General features: G+C 42.7%; 1 protein-coding gene across 1 annotated transcript; it reads right to left on the reverse strand.

Moving 5' to 3' along the window:
* Positions 1 to 6,428: 6,428 nt before the first annotated feature.
* On the reverse strand, positions 6,429 to 14,804 carry LOC133019807 (von Willebrand factor A domain-containing protein 7-like). The gene is made up of 15 exons (XM_061086376.1): positions 14,628 to 14,804; positions 14,261 to 14,533; positions 14,040 to 14,130; positions 13,651 to 13,782; positions 12,547 to 12,733; positions 12,287 to 12,456; positions 11,600 to 11,712; positions 11,380 to 11,496; positions 10,394 to 10,618; positions 10,172 to 10,304; positions 9,924 to 10,073; positions 7,713 to 7,805; positions 7,331 to 7,614; positions 6,948 to 7,241; positions 6,429 to 6,845 (listed from the first exon to the last, which is right to left on the reverse strand). Exons 1-15 carry the CDS (start codon positions 14,802 to 14,804, stop codon positions 6,429 to 6,431), a joined length of 2,856 nt encoding a protein of 951 aa, XP_060942359.1.

A 14,804-nucleotide genomic window follows, 5' to 3' on the forward strand; every position in this document is an offset into this window, starting at 1 on the left:
TAGGAACCGGTATCGGATAAAAACCAAACGATACCCATCCCTACTGAACACCGGACCTAAAAACATTCACTATAGAAGTGAGTGTGTGAGTGTGTTTGGCATTCAAACTGGCCTCACAAAAGAAGAAAATTTCTGTTGTCTCGGTGTTCATTATTTTTAATCATCTTGATTACAGGCTACGTGTGGAACATGGCTGGTGATGGTATGTGCTTTGTAAATAGTGTCTGTTGCATTGTTTGCAGTAGCCTTTCAAGTTTAACCATTCAGGCCCTATTAAGAAGTTAGTGCACGAACGTGGTCAAACATGCTCATGCAAAGAAGTCAACTAATTAAGTTCCCCTTCAAGAATGAACTCAGAACAATAGAATGTACAAGGATCCCCTGACGTAGACTTTTGTTCCTTCAAGTGTCGCGAAGGAAAACAACGTTCAAGTACAATTCTCATTTATTCAAACTTATTTAAAAATCCTCTCTGAGTTTATCCCCTTTATAAATTTTAATAGAGTTAGAGTAGAAATCAGGCAGTTTCCTGCTGTATCAATAATCCCAAAAATTGATTTCCAGGTAACAAGCGGGGGAAAGAATACAAAAGAAATGATAACAAACAAGATTAAAGAGAATCATACTACAGTTAATGGGAAACAAGACTTCAGTGAACCTATGGTAAAGACGCAGACTTACTGTTATTAATCTGTAACTTCACAAAGGAAAAGTTGTATCTTTTAGCGACCCTCCGAAGAGGCACAAGCTCTTACTGTGTTGTTTTGGGAAGTTTCAAATAAACCTGAAAACATCAGTTGAAAGTCTCGACCATCTTTCCGGGGATTTGCTTCAGATAGATAAAGGATAGTTAAAATGTGTCCATAATTCAAATATTTTGATTGTTAGTGTAAGCTATTTTATCTAGTGGCTTTATTATGGAAGGTTGATGTGTAGTTCCTTATAAGCAGGGTGTTGGTTGGGACTTTTGTTTTGAAAGGGGTTGTTGTGAAATAATGGTTAGGAGGGATATCATAAGCTGGTGTGCCTTTAGGCGTTCAATAAATTTGGTTATCAAAATAAAATATAAAACATTAATATTTAAAATATTAATATTAAATCACAACTTTAGTTTGTTTAAGTTCTCGCGGGGCACCACCCTTCACAGAAAGGAAACGATAGCCAATTTATTGATTAAGATCAGTCTCATTTAGATCTAGTTCAATTAGAAATCTTAATATTTACTATTAAAGATTATATAATGAACAGTTAAGGTTTATAGAGTTCTTGATAGTGTAACGGTTGGCAAACTTCACCTGTGCAACATTAATGAAAGGACAAGGTTAAAAGAAAACATTTATTATAAAAAATAATAAGTATAAAAACACCAATTAGTAAACAAAAAACTAACTAACAAAGATGTGTATGTGAGTGTGTATGTGTGTGTGTGAGAGGGTCTCTCTGGTAGTTAAACAAAGAGAGTCACACCTTCCTGTGATCTTTTAAGATCGTCTCTAAGATAGCACCCCCCTTCTTCTGCAGAGGTGGTTTTACGACATGCAGTGGGGGTCTGAGCTAATGAGGTGAGGAGATATGCATGTCTGTGTGGATGTTAAACAGATATCTGAAAGGGTCAGAGAAATCCTGTGAGGAGCGTATCTAACATTTAACTTTCATTTTACTTGTAACCACAATAACACCACATATATCAAACTTTAATAACACCACACAGAATCAAATAAACAGTCTTGCTTAATTTTAGTATCATTATTAAGCCCAGTATGTTACCAGTCCTCAGAAAGGAAGAAAGTTGCTGTGCAGTTCGGTTAGCAGTTCTTCCTGCCGGCTGTGTGAAGTCTTCTGGCTCGTGTGGTCTCTGCTTCCGCGGTTCTGTTGAGCTGTGCAGTTCAGTTGCTTGTTGAATTCCTTACCTGCAGGATATCGCTGCAAGGAGAATGGTAGAGCTTGAAGGGCAAGGAGGTTTCCTTGAGAAGGTGGGCTGGAGGCTGCACCTTTGAAGGGCGAGGAGGTTTCCTTGAGAAGGTGGGCTGGAAGCTGCACCTTTGCGCTCCTCTCGTAGATTTGGATGCGAAGAGAAGATGCCAGGCAGGAGCAGTCAGGCCCCCGCTAGGCGATGCAGGAGAGGAGAGGCTGGACAGCCTGCTCTTTTGGAGAGTTGAGGAGAAGAGAGAGAATTGGGGGAGCCTTGGTCTTTTATAGAGCCCAGTGACCATCAGGTCATGTGGCCAGAGTGACCAATTGGCATCTGATCCTGGTAGCACTTCGCACCTCTATGTGAAGTTGCTGAAACAAAGGGGACATGCAGCACTCTTGGAGCCGGAGTTTCTTGGCCTTCCCAGTGACAAAGAAAACACGTTGCACCCTGGGAGATTGAGTTTGGGAGGCTTGGCCCAGCACATGTGGCCATGTGGTTTCAGCTTTTTTCCACACACGTAGGCCGGGAAGGAAGCCTTTAGCTTCATAAAACATGTTTCCCAACAGGGTTCTGTCAAAGTTTTGAAGTGTGAGGGAAAGTAAACAGGTGTGAGGGTTAGTAGGGCTAGGGTTAGTATCCCGATTCAATAACCATCTCTCGTGTCCTCTTCCGGCTGAGGCCTCCTGAGAGTAAGAGAACAAACTGTTACATTAGTCTTTTGTAGTTCACTGTTATTTATACAGATGGAGAATCTAACCATTTTAAGCAACGCTATACGTCACTTTAAAAAAAAAAAGCATGTAAAAAAAGCTCTGTTTTTCTGAATAAAAAAAAAAAGTTCTGTTTTTTATGAGATAAGTATCTCGGAATTTCCGAGATACTTATCTCAGAAAAACAGAAACAATTTTTTTCAAGTGAATGCAATACACTTCCGTAGTGTGGCTCTGTGCTGAAATTATTAGTAAATGCATTGATAGACAGAAAATTTCAGTTTAATCATTTTTAGAAATTTGATTTCTCAACTAGATTCATTCACCAACTTGTCAAGTTACAGTTTACGCTATACTTGTGCAGACTCAAGTTAGTGAGAACTCTTGTGAGGTCGGAGGTAGTTTTACCTACCAGATTTAATCAATTTGATTTAATCAATTTGATTAAATCTCTACAATTCGCTGGAATTCAGTGTTAAAAGTCAAATCAGGTTAAAGCTAAGATAGATCATGATTTTATTTTTATGGTTTTAGCCCCAACAATATTTTTGTGGTTATATATTTTTAAAATATTGTTTTTTTTTTTATGTTTTGTGTTATTGCACCTCTCATTAGGATCAGTTTTTTTTAGCACTTCTATTTTATTCTGTGAGGCTCTATAGAAATAAAGTGGATTCCTTCTCTTTTCCAGGCAGTGACCTACATTCACAGCCGCCACCCGTCCTCCGAGCTGGTGGCGGTGAGTGAGGTTTCAGTTTCAGGGATCCTTCTCTCCTACCTGGGGGAATGTGGATCCAGCAAATACCTGACTGCAGCTGCTGCCCTCTCACCTGTGCTCCTGGGCCAGATGTGGTTCCAAACGGCCATGCCTGCCATTTATGCCTGCCAACTCACACATTTCGCCGTGTGACACACGCTTTTGCATGTTTTCACACGCACTCACGCCACACATCCAATTTCTCACGCCCAAAAAAAAAATATGATTTGGGCCGAGAAGCGCACGGCGCACCTCTCTCTCTCCCTCTCTCCCTCTCTCCCTCTCTCTCTCTCTCTCTCTCTCTCTCTCTCTCTCTCTCTCAATCTCTCTCTCTCTCTCTCTCTCTCTCTCTCTCTCTCTCTCACTCGCGTGCCCGCTGTCTCGGGAGATGTGCAGGTCCGGGGGCATGTTTGCCGTCGGGGGGGGAGGTTGGCAGCGCGAGACCCCAGCGTCCGGAGGTTGTTCGGGCTGCCTTGGCCGACCGGGGTCGAGCAGGCTGTACCGGTGATGATCCCTCCGCAGGTTCATCTTCAGAAACTATGTAACGAGTTTTACTTCCTCTCGCGCAGGGGTTCTCAACCGGGGGTCCGCGACGGTATTGCAGGGGGTCCGCGAAATTCGCTTTGAAATTTCAACACATTTCCAGATTACTCTTGAATATCGTGAAAAATAGTTAAAATAAGTAAAATGTGTCTAAAATAATATAAAGGTGCTGGGGATCATGAGGTTAAACTTAAGTAGGCCTCAATTGTTTGTGTGATATTGTATGATTATCATTTGTGACATATTCTGCATTACTTTGTCATCTTCCCTCTTCAGTTGTAGCCCCAGTATTGATCACTGTTACTTTAACATTCTGGTACATATGGTTCTGAGATGCAGTACAACTACAAACTGCATTTTAATTTTGTTTTCAATTCTTAAGCACTGAAAATCAACCGTTTTTGTTGTTTTTTCACAGATTTTTCCAGATTTGTTTGAGGTTTTTAAATTAAACCAACATGGAAAACCAAATGTTTAAACTTCCTTCTATCCACATGCACGCAAGCCCACACACACACACGTAGGCACGCCTACACGTAGGCACATTAGTTGGCAATTATTAACAATATAGGTAAGGTTTCAGTTAAGAATTAGTTGAATACCAAATTTAATCAAAATGTCAATCAACCTACCTTGGTCTATTCTTCAACACAGGTCTATTAATTAGGCTATATTGTGGTACATAGACAGTCATTGAGGCACAACGATAGTTTTCTGGTTGAATGTTCAGCTCAAGTCTAGAAGGCCCTACAAGTCATGATCAGATGAACATGAATCAGAATAAGTTCAGGTATTGCACATCTTTAGCATACCACCCAAAAATCCACTAGAATGCAGGAAATAACATCTACTTAAACCAAAATTTCCTGGGGGTGGACCTTCAGCTATGTCTTTGCTTCACAGAATGTAACCAATGTTGTCCATCTGCAGTAGGCCGCCCCTATCAACGACTTTGGGCCCCACAAACCACCAGAATGCACAACAATTGTAGATTGCCAAATTAATTCCAATTCCCTGATAATTGATAACCAACGTGTGTGGTTGCGTGCGCGGCAAAATTTTGGTCACCCACGACAAAATCTCACTCCAAGGTTTTGTGAAAAGTTGGCAGCTCTGTAACACTGATATGAATATAGACATGATCATAACGTTTACTTCTCACATGGCTCCGGTGTAAGATACGCAAACTCCTTCAGAGGAGTCGTGGATGTGGACCGGGCCCTCAGCTCTTCTTCCCTGAGAGACTTTGAAGAAGCTCTTTTCTGCTCTATGGCCCAACGTCCAGAGAATCCTCCGGTAAACTCTTTTAACAACTCTGGACTGAGGACACGGGTCTTGATCAACACTAGCTCCGATCAGCAGTGATGCATTGGAGAAATGTTGAGGTCCCCACATCAACAGAGAAGTGAAGAAGCTAATTGACCCATCACAGGAATGGAGGGTGGGCCCAATGCTGTGTCTTGTCATGTCTCCACAGGGGTTCTTCTAAGCCTTGTTGCAGTGACCATACTCATCAGCAAGCCACTGGACTGTGGACTCTCCCATGAACACCATACGAAACCTGCAGGGTTGTGTGTATGTGTAAAGTGTCTGGATAGAGAAGTACTTATTGTGTTTTTATGTTTTATGTTCATTGTATGCGCCTATTTACGAAAAAGAAAATTCCAGGTAGGTGTAAACCTACTTGGCAATAAATACATTCTGATTCTTCTTTCTTCTGTATGAGTCAGTGATGCTAATACTTCCTCCACTAGACGGCGCTCTTATGGTTTTGTACAGCTCAGGAAGGAATCAATTTGGTTCTCTGCTGCCCCCATGTGAAACAACACAAAACTTCACGTTTTTATTTCCCCTTTCTTTAATTCTTATCTCACATTTTGGTGAAAGCCACCAAATAGGATGTTTAATTTACCACCTTGCTTCATCACTAAGATTAAAGCTGTAGACAAGTCCCCCCCCCTCCCTTTTTTTTAACCTGCGTATCATGCCACTGAAAGCTTGACAGTATGGGCAATGCATATTTTCAATTAATTTTGTGATCCATGTTGTGGTTTTATATTCAATTTATCATGATATTTTTTTTTATTTGTGAAATAAACAAGTCTCAGATGTAGATAACATTTTCATTTAATCAACGGTAACAATCACAGCTTTAATATCAGTAATGCCCACATCAAGAATGATGTATATATATATATGTCTTCATCATACCACATAGTGCAAACCCATTAAGGTTTTTTAAAGAAATTTCACAATGACATCAGCCGCCTGTGGTCGCCTACTTGTAGCAAACAAAGCTTCAAACTCAAAGCTCCCATGTTATTAAGCTAAACCCATTTAAATCAACACGGGTAGACCAGCTATTAGAAACACCTCTCAGTAGAAAACCGAGATCCTGATTATATACTGAGAATAAACTGGAAAGTGATTTTCCAAACCCCAAAAGCATGTCTTAATATTTGATTCTTGAGTTAATCTGAGTACAGATTTAACTGATCCCGTTTCAGATCGTTAAGCTGAGCCCTAGAATTGTGATGCTCAGGCAAAGAAGAAGAGACTGAACCGCTTGTGCAGAAGCTGCTGTTGTTGGCTGTGCGGTGGTTGTAGTGGTGTTCACTGTTGGTGTCGTTGTCCGGACCGTGTAGGAGCAGGAGCCTACATTACCCACCTGATCCACAACTACTATCTCCACATCAGGTGAACAGCAAGATGCATTATAGGACACCAGCGTTGCATTACCAGCGAGCAGGCTGGTGTTACTGGTCCCGTTGCCTCCTCTGAAGCTGATGGTGTCGATGCCTGTCCCGTTCACCCCATCGGTCACCTCCACTGACAGCTCCCACATCGACGCGCTGCAGTCTGCAGAGCAGTTGGACTGCAGGCTGAGCAGCTGACAGCCTGGCTCCGTGAAATCAGTCACCTGCGGAGAGAGAAGAGAAAAGAAGATGAAGTCAGGTGATTTTACATCAATAATTCAAACAGTAAGAACAAGGATGAAGGGTAGAATGATTTTGAGAGTGACCGGGACGAGGACAGTCAAACGCAGAACGACATAGTTGGCGTCCGTGCCTCCTGGAGCATTGACCTCGATGGTCAGGGTGACGTCGGTGCCAGATGCAGTGCCAGCAGGTGCCGTGATGTTCACCATGCCATTAGCCATGCTTCCATTGATCAGGGGTAAAGTGGATGGGAACGATAGCGCAAGACCTTGGTCATTGGTAGCTTGGATGGTGAAGCTTCCTCCTGAGCCATTATTAAATACAGAGAAAGGAACAGAAAGAGATACTCCTGGTTCCAAGACACCATCTAAATCCTCCTTAAAAAACAAACAAAAGGAAAAACATTCAGTTACAGGTGAAACATCAGAACTGCAGTTCAGTTGTTAGCCCGATGTATTTTACAGACAGCAGAAACAGTCACAGCAGAGGCCCGGATGGAGTTGGATGACTGCCTTTGGAATGGTGTAGCTGCTCTGGAGGAACGGGTGCTGCTCTCATTGCTCTGGCCCTTCACAAGCACCACAAACTCACCCGATGGAATACTGTCAAACCGAGCTAAGAATTTTCCTTTCCCCAGAGCCTCCACGCTGCTGTTAACCCTCTCTGACGTTAACGACACCACCAGAAACACTTCTGTCGCTATGGCAGACACCCCCCCGGTTACCGTCACCCTCAGGGTGGCGTTGGCACCTTCAGGGTAAAAAAAATAACAGGAGAAAAAACATTCAAGCATGTGAGAAGTTGATTAAAATAATCTTTTAAGTATCACAAAGATCTGGGTCCTTTACCAGCTCTGGGGCGATTTTCCAGGACTTCAAAACCTCCCAATGGGCCCTCGGACACCTCCAAAAAGTCGGAGAGGAAGTCGATGGAACTCTCACCTGCAAAATATTAAAGTTCAGAAAAAGGGAAACATAGCAGCCACATGTAAATCCACCAGTGACTTAATTCACCGTAACGTCACTTCTCTGAGGGAAATGGCTGCATGTGCAAAGTGTCATTGCAGTCATTAGATGACGAGATATTTCCGCCTGAACCAAGCTGGTCGATATTGTCAAAGCTTTAAACACATGAGTAGTTGACCGTTGATTTTATGGCTCAGTGGTTGGGCAGAACATCTTCCATGTTGAAGATCGTAGGCTCAAAATCTGTTCGGCAAGTTTAGGTTGAGGAACAAAAATACCACCATGTAATAGCATGTTCTTTTGTGTTTTGAGAAAATGGTCCAGTCCAGATAAAGGATATTGTTGAGATATCTATGTTTCTCTGTATCTTGTGACTATATTTGACCTATATCCTGTGAGTAAATATTAGCTGTATAGTCTATAGAATCAATAATGCTACAACTGTTTCTTTTAATTGGAATGATTTATATCTTTTTGACTCAGACGCAGGGTCAGGCCCAGAGCACGACTACAGAAAGAGACAAAACAGGAAACCAGCCATTAGCAACTGACTGGTAACCAGGCACATGAGCAGGTGTCAATCTGACTGCAAAATACAATTCGGAGAAAAGTGTGTGATGGAAATTCATCTTGAGATTTGAAATAATGAAAGCACGGATGCTCAGGAAAGAGAGAGGACGTGCCAGAACTAATACAATGAGGTGCTTCATGAAACATGGTGAGAAAAAGATATGAAATCCTCCTCTAAGTCTAATCTGTTGTGTCTCTCCGCTGTGGCAGACTCCCTGTTTGCCAAGGCCACAGTAGTGGGACACCTGGTCGATTGGATTTTCCCTTACAAGTAGGGATGGGTATCGTTTGGTTTTTATCCGATACCGGTTCCTAACCGATACTTTTAAAACGATACCGGTTCCTAAACGGTGCCTGAACCGATACTTTTTTCAAAAAAGTGCACAAAACGATACTTGACTAAGAAAGGCTTTTTTATTGCCAAATATATTAACTGTATAAAGTAGATTATAAATATAAATAAATACAAAACCCTTTTGAACTTAAAACTATGAATAACATACGAACTGTTAACAAAAGTTTACACTATACTTAAATAAATAAAAATAAATACAAAACACACACACACTCTGACTCGTGACTCTGACTTCGGTGCCTGAGCCAAATGAAGACTGAGGGTCACTTTCCCATCACTCGGAGACCCCCGTGTCTCCGCGGCTGGGGCTGTCACAGGGGGGCTTCGGCCCGCCTTCGTCCCCCTAAAATGCGGTCGCTTTTATGAAACATTTCTCGGCGTGGTCTTCGTTCCTCCCGCCCCGAGCCTTTACAAGCCGGTCCCGGAGCACCGCCAAGGAGGAAATGCGCCCGGCGGGGGGGGCAGCCAGCGCCGGGGAGAGGTCTCACGAGGAGACACACCCCCCCCCTGCACGGGAGCCCTGATGCACGCGGGGCGCGGGGACAAGAGTTTGTCCACCGGCAGCCCGCGGCTGCGGGGGTCCGGCGGGAGGCGCCGCTTCCCGTGAAGGAAGGAGTGGAAGTGTGAGGAGGCGGGACGAGCGAAGACCTCAGTCTTCAATTGGCTCAGGCATCGAAATGAGGCACCGAAATCTCCGTTGCATTTCGGTCCGGGTAGGTACCGGTTGTATTGGAACCGGTTCCATATTGGAACCGGTTCTCGGTACCCAACCCTACTTACAAGTGATATGCTTGCAATAAACTGCATTTTGAGGAAACAGTATACATCTGGCCAATAGCTGAATTCCCTCAAAGAAAGAATCACCCTGTGTCTTTACAAATACTGTGGACTTAGGATGAGGGGGGCTTCTTCTGGACATGATCCAGAGAACCTGGTGACGTGTCCGGCAGAACCCCAGAGACTCTCAGTAAGTATTGTTCTTATACAATAAACTTATTACTGTGAAACTTTTGAACATGGAACTTGTCTAAATTATTAATCTTTCCCATGTGAACCTCAAATCTACGAACACGCTGTCCGGACCGGATGGGACCGGGCTCAACAACATACAACAATGCAATGTTAACTACTCATTATGTGATTAAGCAACATAATCCCGGAGGCCGCACCTTTGACCTTCAGCGTGTAGGGATTTGTTGACACCAAACCTATTTCCCACTGTCCCACTTGTGTTGTCAGCTTCAGAGTCTCGACGTTTCCAACTGACTGGGATGAACTGATCAAAGGTCCCGTCAGGTTAACACTGCTCTGAGACACACCTAGAGAAAACATAAAAACGAAGCACACTGGTGAACTAGTTAATAAATGGTTAACAAACACGCACTAATTACTTTAACCAGTAGCAATGACAGATCACCTGAGGGACTGATGAGAGTAAAGGTGACCGAGCGCCCAGTGATGAAGATGGTGAGGTTTTTTACCGTCTCGTCCACTGTGAAAGTGAAATTGTCGGGTTTTCCAGGACTCCTGGCCGCTTGCAGAAGGAGGACCTGGAAGATAAATTACAACTGATGACACAATTTAATCTTGATCAATCAGCTAAAAATGGCTTGTGCCAGTGTGAGCATTTTGTTTGTACCTGAGCGGAGCTGGAGGACTCTGTAACGATGGTGATGGCAGCGAGCAGCTGACTTTTTGTGGTTTGAATGGCCACACCTCCCGAAGTCTGAGACAGGTCCGCGTACACCTTGGAAGATACTTTTGTTATTGCTTTGGGATGTTGTTGTTGTTGTTGTTGATTGTTGGTATTATTGATCGCTCTTCGGCGACGAAGCCCCAGACTGCCAGTTATCATGAAGTTCACCTAAACAGAAAGTAGGTAAATGAGAGACTGAGACAAAAAACATGGAATGTATTATCAGTCTGTGATAAGATAAACGCTCATATTTGGCCAATTAAACAACAGTACTATATAACCTGGCAAGTAAGACAGCATAGAGGCCTTTACAAAGCTTTCCTGTTTTAAACGTCATGGAAATTACTAAGTGCTGGTAAGATTGAGTTTTGTGTTTTTGTGTTGGTATCACACCTTTAACTCTTAAAGAGCGTGAGGCACACTCGCACAATGGTTGCCAGTGCAGATGAAACAATATGCTTCATTATTATCATAAATATATGAAGTAGCAATATTGCTGGTCAAAGTTGAAGTCAATTCGAAGCCAAGCTGTGATTTGCCTGTTTCTTTTGCCTCTGAAGCGAACAAGGAGTGAAGGTTTGCTTCATAAAACAAGAATTTGTGTATCTTCACCAAACTGCCACTGAGTAAAGCAGATCATGTTTCTCCGGTCAGGGTTTGCTGTGCTGTGCATTATTGAATTTACAGTAAACAGTGGAACTATCCAGTTTGACTTTTTCCCACATTAAACTCAAGGACGAGAAGCATAGAATTTTCGTTGGCCTTTCAACACTTATCACGGCCGTTTAAGCATACCTCTGTTATTATGTCATTCATGTTATTACAGGCAGTTATTATTTTTAATTTCGAAGTAAATTCTCTGAAACAAATTTACTGCAATAATAATTTCCCCGGCCTGTGCTTTTACTCGGACAAAGGACTATACTCACCACTGATTTAGTTTGCTCTACGAGTGAGATCACTGTACCCAACAGGTGATCGTCTTTAGCAGTTGCATCAGTGAAGACGAAGATATCAGAGCCTGGAGGAGCACCGGTTAAAGCAAACTGTATGGAGGAGACAAGCAGCACCAATGTAGTTTGTTTTAAACCATTATCGTGGGATTTGCGGTGTCAGATCTTGAAATAGTCTCAAAGATTTCAACAGTACCCGAAGTCCTGAAAGACTCAATTCTGGAAGATCTCCTCCACCAGTTGCAGTAAGTGAATTGATAGCTCTCTTGAAGGCCTCTGGATCTGTTGTCCTCGTCAGGGGCCCAAAGTCTGGGTTTAGGGAGAGACGAGAGGGGAGAAATTATTAGACTTTCATCTTGGTGAGACAGTGAGTAGTAGTAAGGATTTTTGTTACCATTCTCACTTAAAAGCCATATTTATACCACGGACATCATGAACTCTCAGTATAAGAAGCTCAAATGCTGCTGTGAACTGTTGTGCTGCTGTGATTCAGTTTCAAGGTCAAATAAGCCCAACAATAAATCTAATTGGACGACAGCTGATGTTAGCATTCACCACCAGGGGGCAATCATATTATTTAACTTTTGGGGAGCTGTCATGTTATCCATGTTCTTATATAATCTATAGTTAATATGACCTGCAACCCGGATCATGGCAATACAACATTGTTCTGTGGAGAGTATTTGAGCTTCCGGCCTTGAGTGTGACGGCAGAGGAGAATGGCCGCTTTGCGAATATGATCTATCGTCGGAATATGTCGTACAAGAAAGCGACAGATGAAGGTCAACTCATTTCCATTGTGACGGTTTAACAGACAGAAAGAGTAAACTCTCTGTGGGAAAAATGACCCATATACAGGATAATGAAGACTTCAAGGTCCCACCTGGATCATTGAACGGTACGAGAATGTAAGCCGAGGGCTCGTCCTCTGTCCCCACTCTGCTGTTGATTATAGAGTTTGTGACTTCCCTCACTGCCGCGATGTCATCACCCATGCTTCCCATGGTGTCGATCACAAAACAGAGAGGTTTTCCTTTGTTGATTCCCATCAGCCTGAGGAACGAGTTTTCAAAAAGTTGAGATTAACTTTGTGATTCTGATTTTTAAAGTGCATACAGTAACTGTGACTGATTGGTTTCTTACTGTAGGAATGCGGGGTCACCGACAGCCAGACGAATGTCCTCCAGCACCTGCTTGGTCGCAGCGATGGCCATGTTTGCTGCTTTAACGTGGAGATGTCCGTGTTGAGAATCCTTTGTGTCTTTGTTGATCCCACCCGTAGGATCAATGCTGCTTGTTTTGTCAAGTTGACCTCCACGGCAGCATTTTCCTGTTTACCATTAGAAACAGAATAAGAATGACTCGCTCAGCTTGACACTTGCCTCTTCTATCGGTGACAACATTCCTCCGTATTCATGAGCGTTTATATGTAAATGCATTTCAGTTTTATTACCCTGGCTAAGGCGGTTATGTTTTGACCCGTGTCTGTTTGTTGGTTGTTAAATTTTTTTCAAGGATTACACAAAAAACTACTGAACTGATTTCTAACTAGCCTGCTGGAGGGATGGGGCCTGACACATCCCTTGACATTTGAAGATCTTCTGCATAAATTAAGTTACCAACTACCAGTAGATGTGAGCAGGTGTTAATGGCCAACAGCGGATGTTAGGGACATAAAATGTAAAATGCTGTGTATTATTAAAATGCTGGCACTACGGCTGTCTTGTTTGCGATCGTATGCCTCCATCAATCTACAGACATTTCCCTACCAGGGTCGTATGAGGTCCCAGTGACCATTGACCTTCGACCACTGAAAAGTGATCTGTTCATCTTTGGGTTTAAGTGACAACTGGTCAAAATTTGAAGAAAGTCCCCAAAAGCAGAGATATCGTGTTCGTAAGAATGGGGCGGATGGACAACCCCAAAACATAATGCCACTGGGTGTCACCAGAGAGGAGGCATGAAAACCACAGCATCCACAGGTTTATTATTGTTGGATGTCACAAAAAAGTCAACATTTGAATAGAACATGAATCAACTAAACACATTGTTAATTACGGGCCATATCTGTAAAGTGGGCAACTTTAGGCTCACGTCTCATTTTGTTTCGGTCACAAGAAAGCCAGTAGTGCTGCATTATTTCCTGAGGTGGCCCACATCCTTCTGCAATCTGGGAATCACAATCATAAAACTAGCATTGGATTCGGATCCTGTTGATGACCCAGTCAGGTACATGAAGGGATTTACCATTAGGTTTGGAGGATCCAGGCAGAAGTTCAAAATATCCTGTGGTTAGTATCTTCTCCCGCAGGATGTCCTCCAGAATGTTGTTCGTGCAGTCGTCTCTGTTCCAGCTGCGACAGGTTGCTCTGCTTTTTGCTGTAGATTGGATGAGATTAGATTCAGTTTAGTTGCTGTTGAACACAATCAACACCAGAGCAGTGAAATGCAGTGGAGCATCAGACCACATTGAGCAAAGGGGAGTAAAAGTGCATGTGGACACAAAATAAATCGGTGTAAAGAATAATATGCATACAGTTTTTAAATGTTTGATATAATTTGTTAAATGAAGTCAAAGCAAACAAGGTGGTGACATTTTCACATACACACTGAGACTATAGCTTTGATGTATTTACCTGCTGTTTTTCCGAGGCTTCCTGGTTTGATCAGCTTAGAGTTTGGATTTGTTTCTCCCATTTCCACCCAGTTGCTGTGACTGTAGAAATCCTTCAGATTTAAAAAGGTAAACCACAGAAGTTATTTTCACCCAGATCCCTCCAAAAATATTTATTGCAATCGAAGCACATTTTTACTTCATAAATTACCTGCAATGGAGATAACCATAAATAGAAAGTACCTGTAAAGAATGCAGCAGTCTTCCCAGAGTTTTCCTCGCCGCTTCAAAGTTCTGGCGTTTATTGTTGGCCTTGACAGATGATAATCCGCTCGTGATGAGTTTCTTTCCCTTCGTGAATTCCTCGTTGTCAAAGTGATGACGGGCAGTGAAGAAATACCAAAAGTCTATACCCACATTTTTGTCCTTGATATACTCAATGGTTTGGCTGAAACTCTTGGAGGATTTTGCCGCATCACAGGCATGAGCAACAGACTCAGCAGTGTAAGGCGGTATCTAAACACACACACAGAGTTTTATTGCAGTGTGAATTAATAATAATTATTTGTTAGTACAAAATCTGTTTAATTAAGCTTGATTCAACCCTTACAGGTGGTGAGAACTTTTTGCCCGCAGCCTGAACCACAGCACGGCAAACATCCAGCGTGGTTTCAAGGATGGCGCTCTCAGTGATCTCCTGATGATTCAGAGAGTCTCCACCAAAAATATCAAAACCATGAGCCCCAGTCTGCAGGAGCACGAGACACAGCGCAGCCAACCAACCCAT

Source organism: Limanda limanda, chromosome 14 (genome assembly GCF_963576545.1).
Source record: "Limanda limanda chromosome 14, fLimLim1.1, whole genome shotgun sequence".
Taxonomy (NCBI): domain Eukaryota; kingdom Metazoa; phylum Chordata; class Actinopteri; order Pleuronectiformes; family Pleuronectidae; genus Limanda; species Limanda limanda.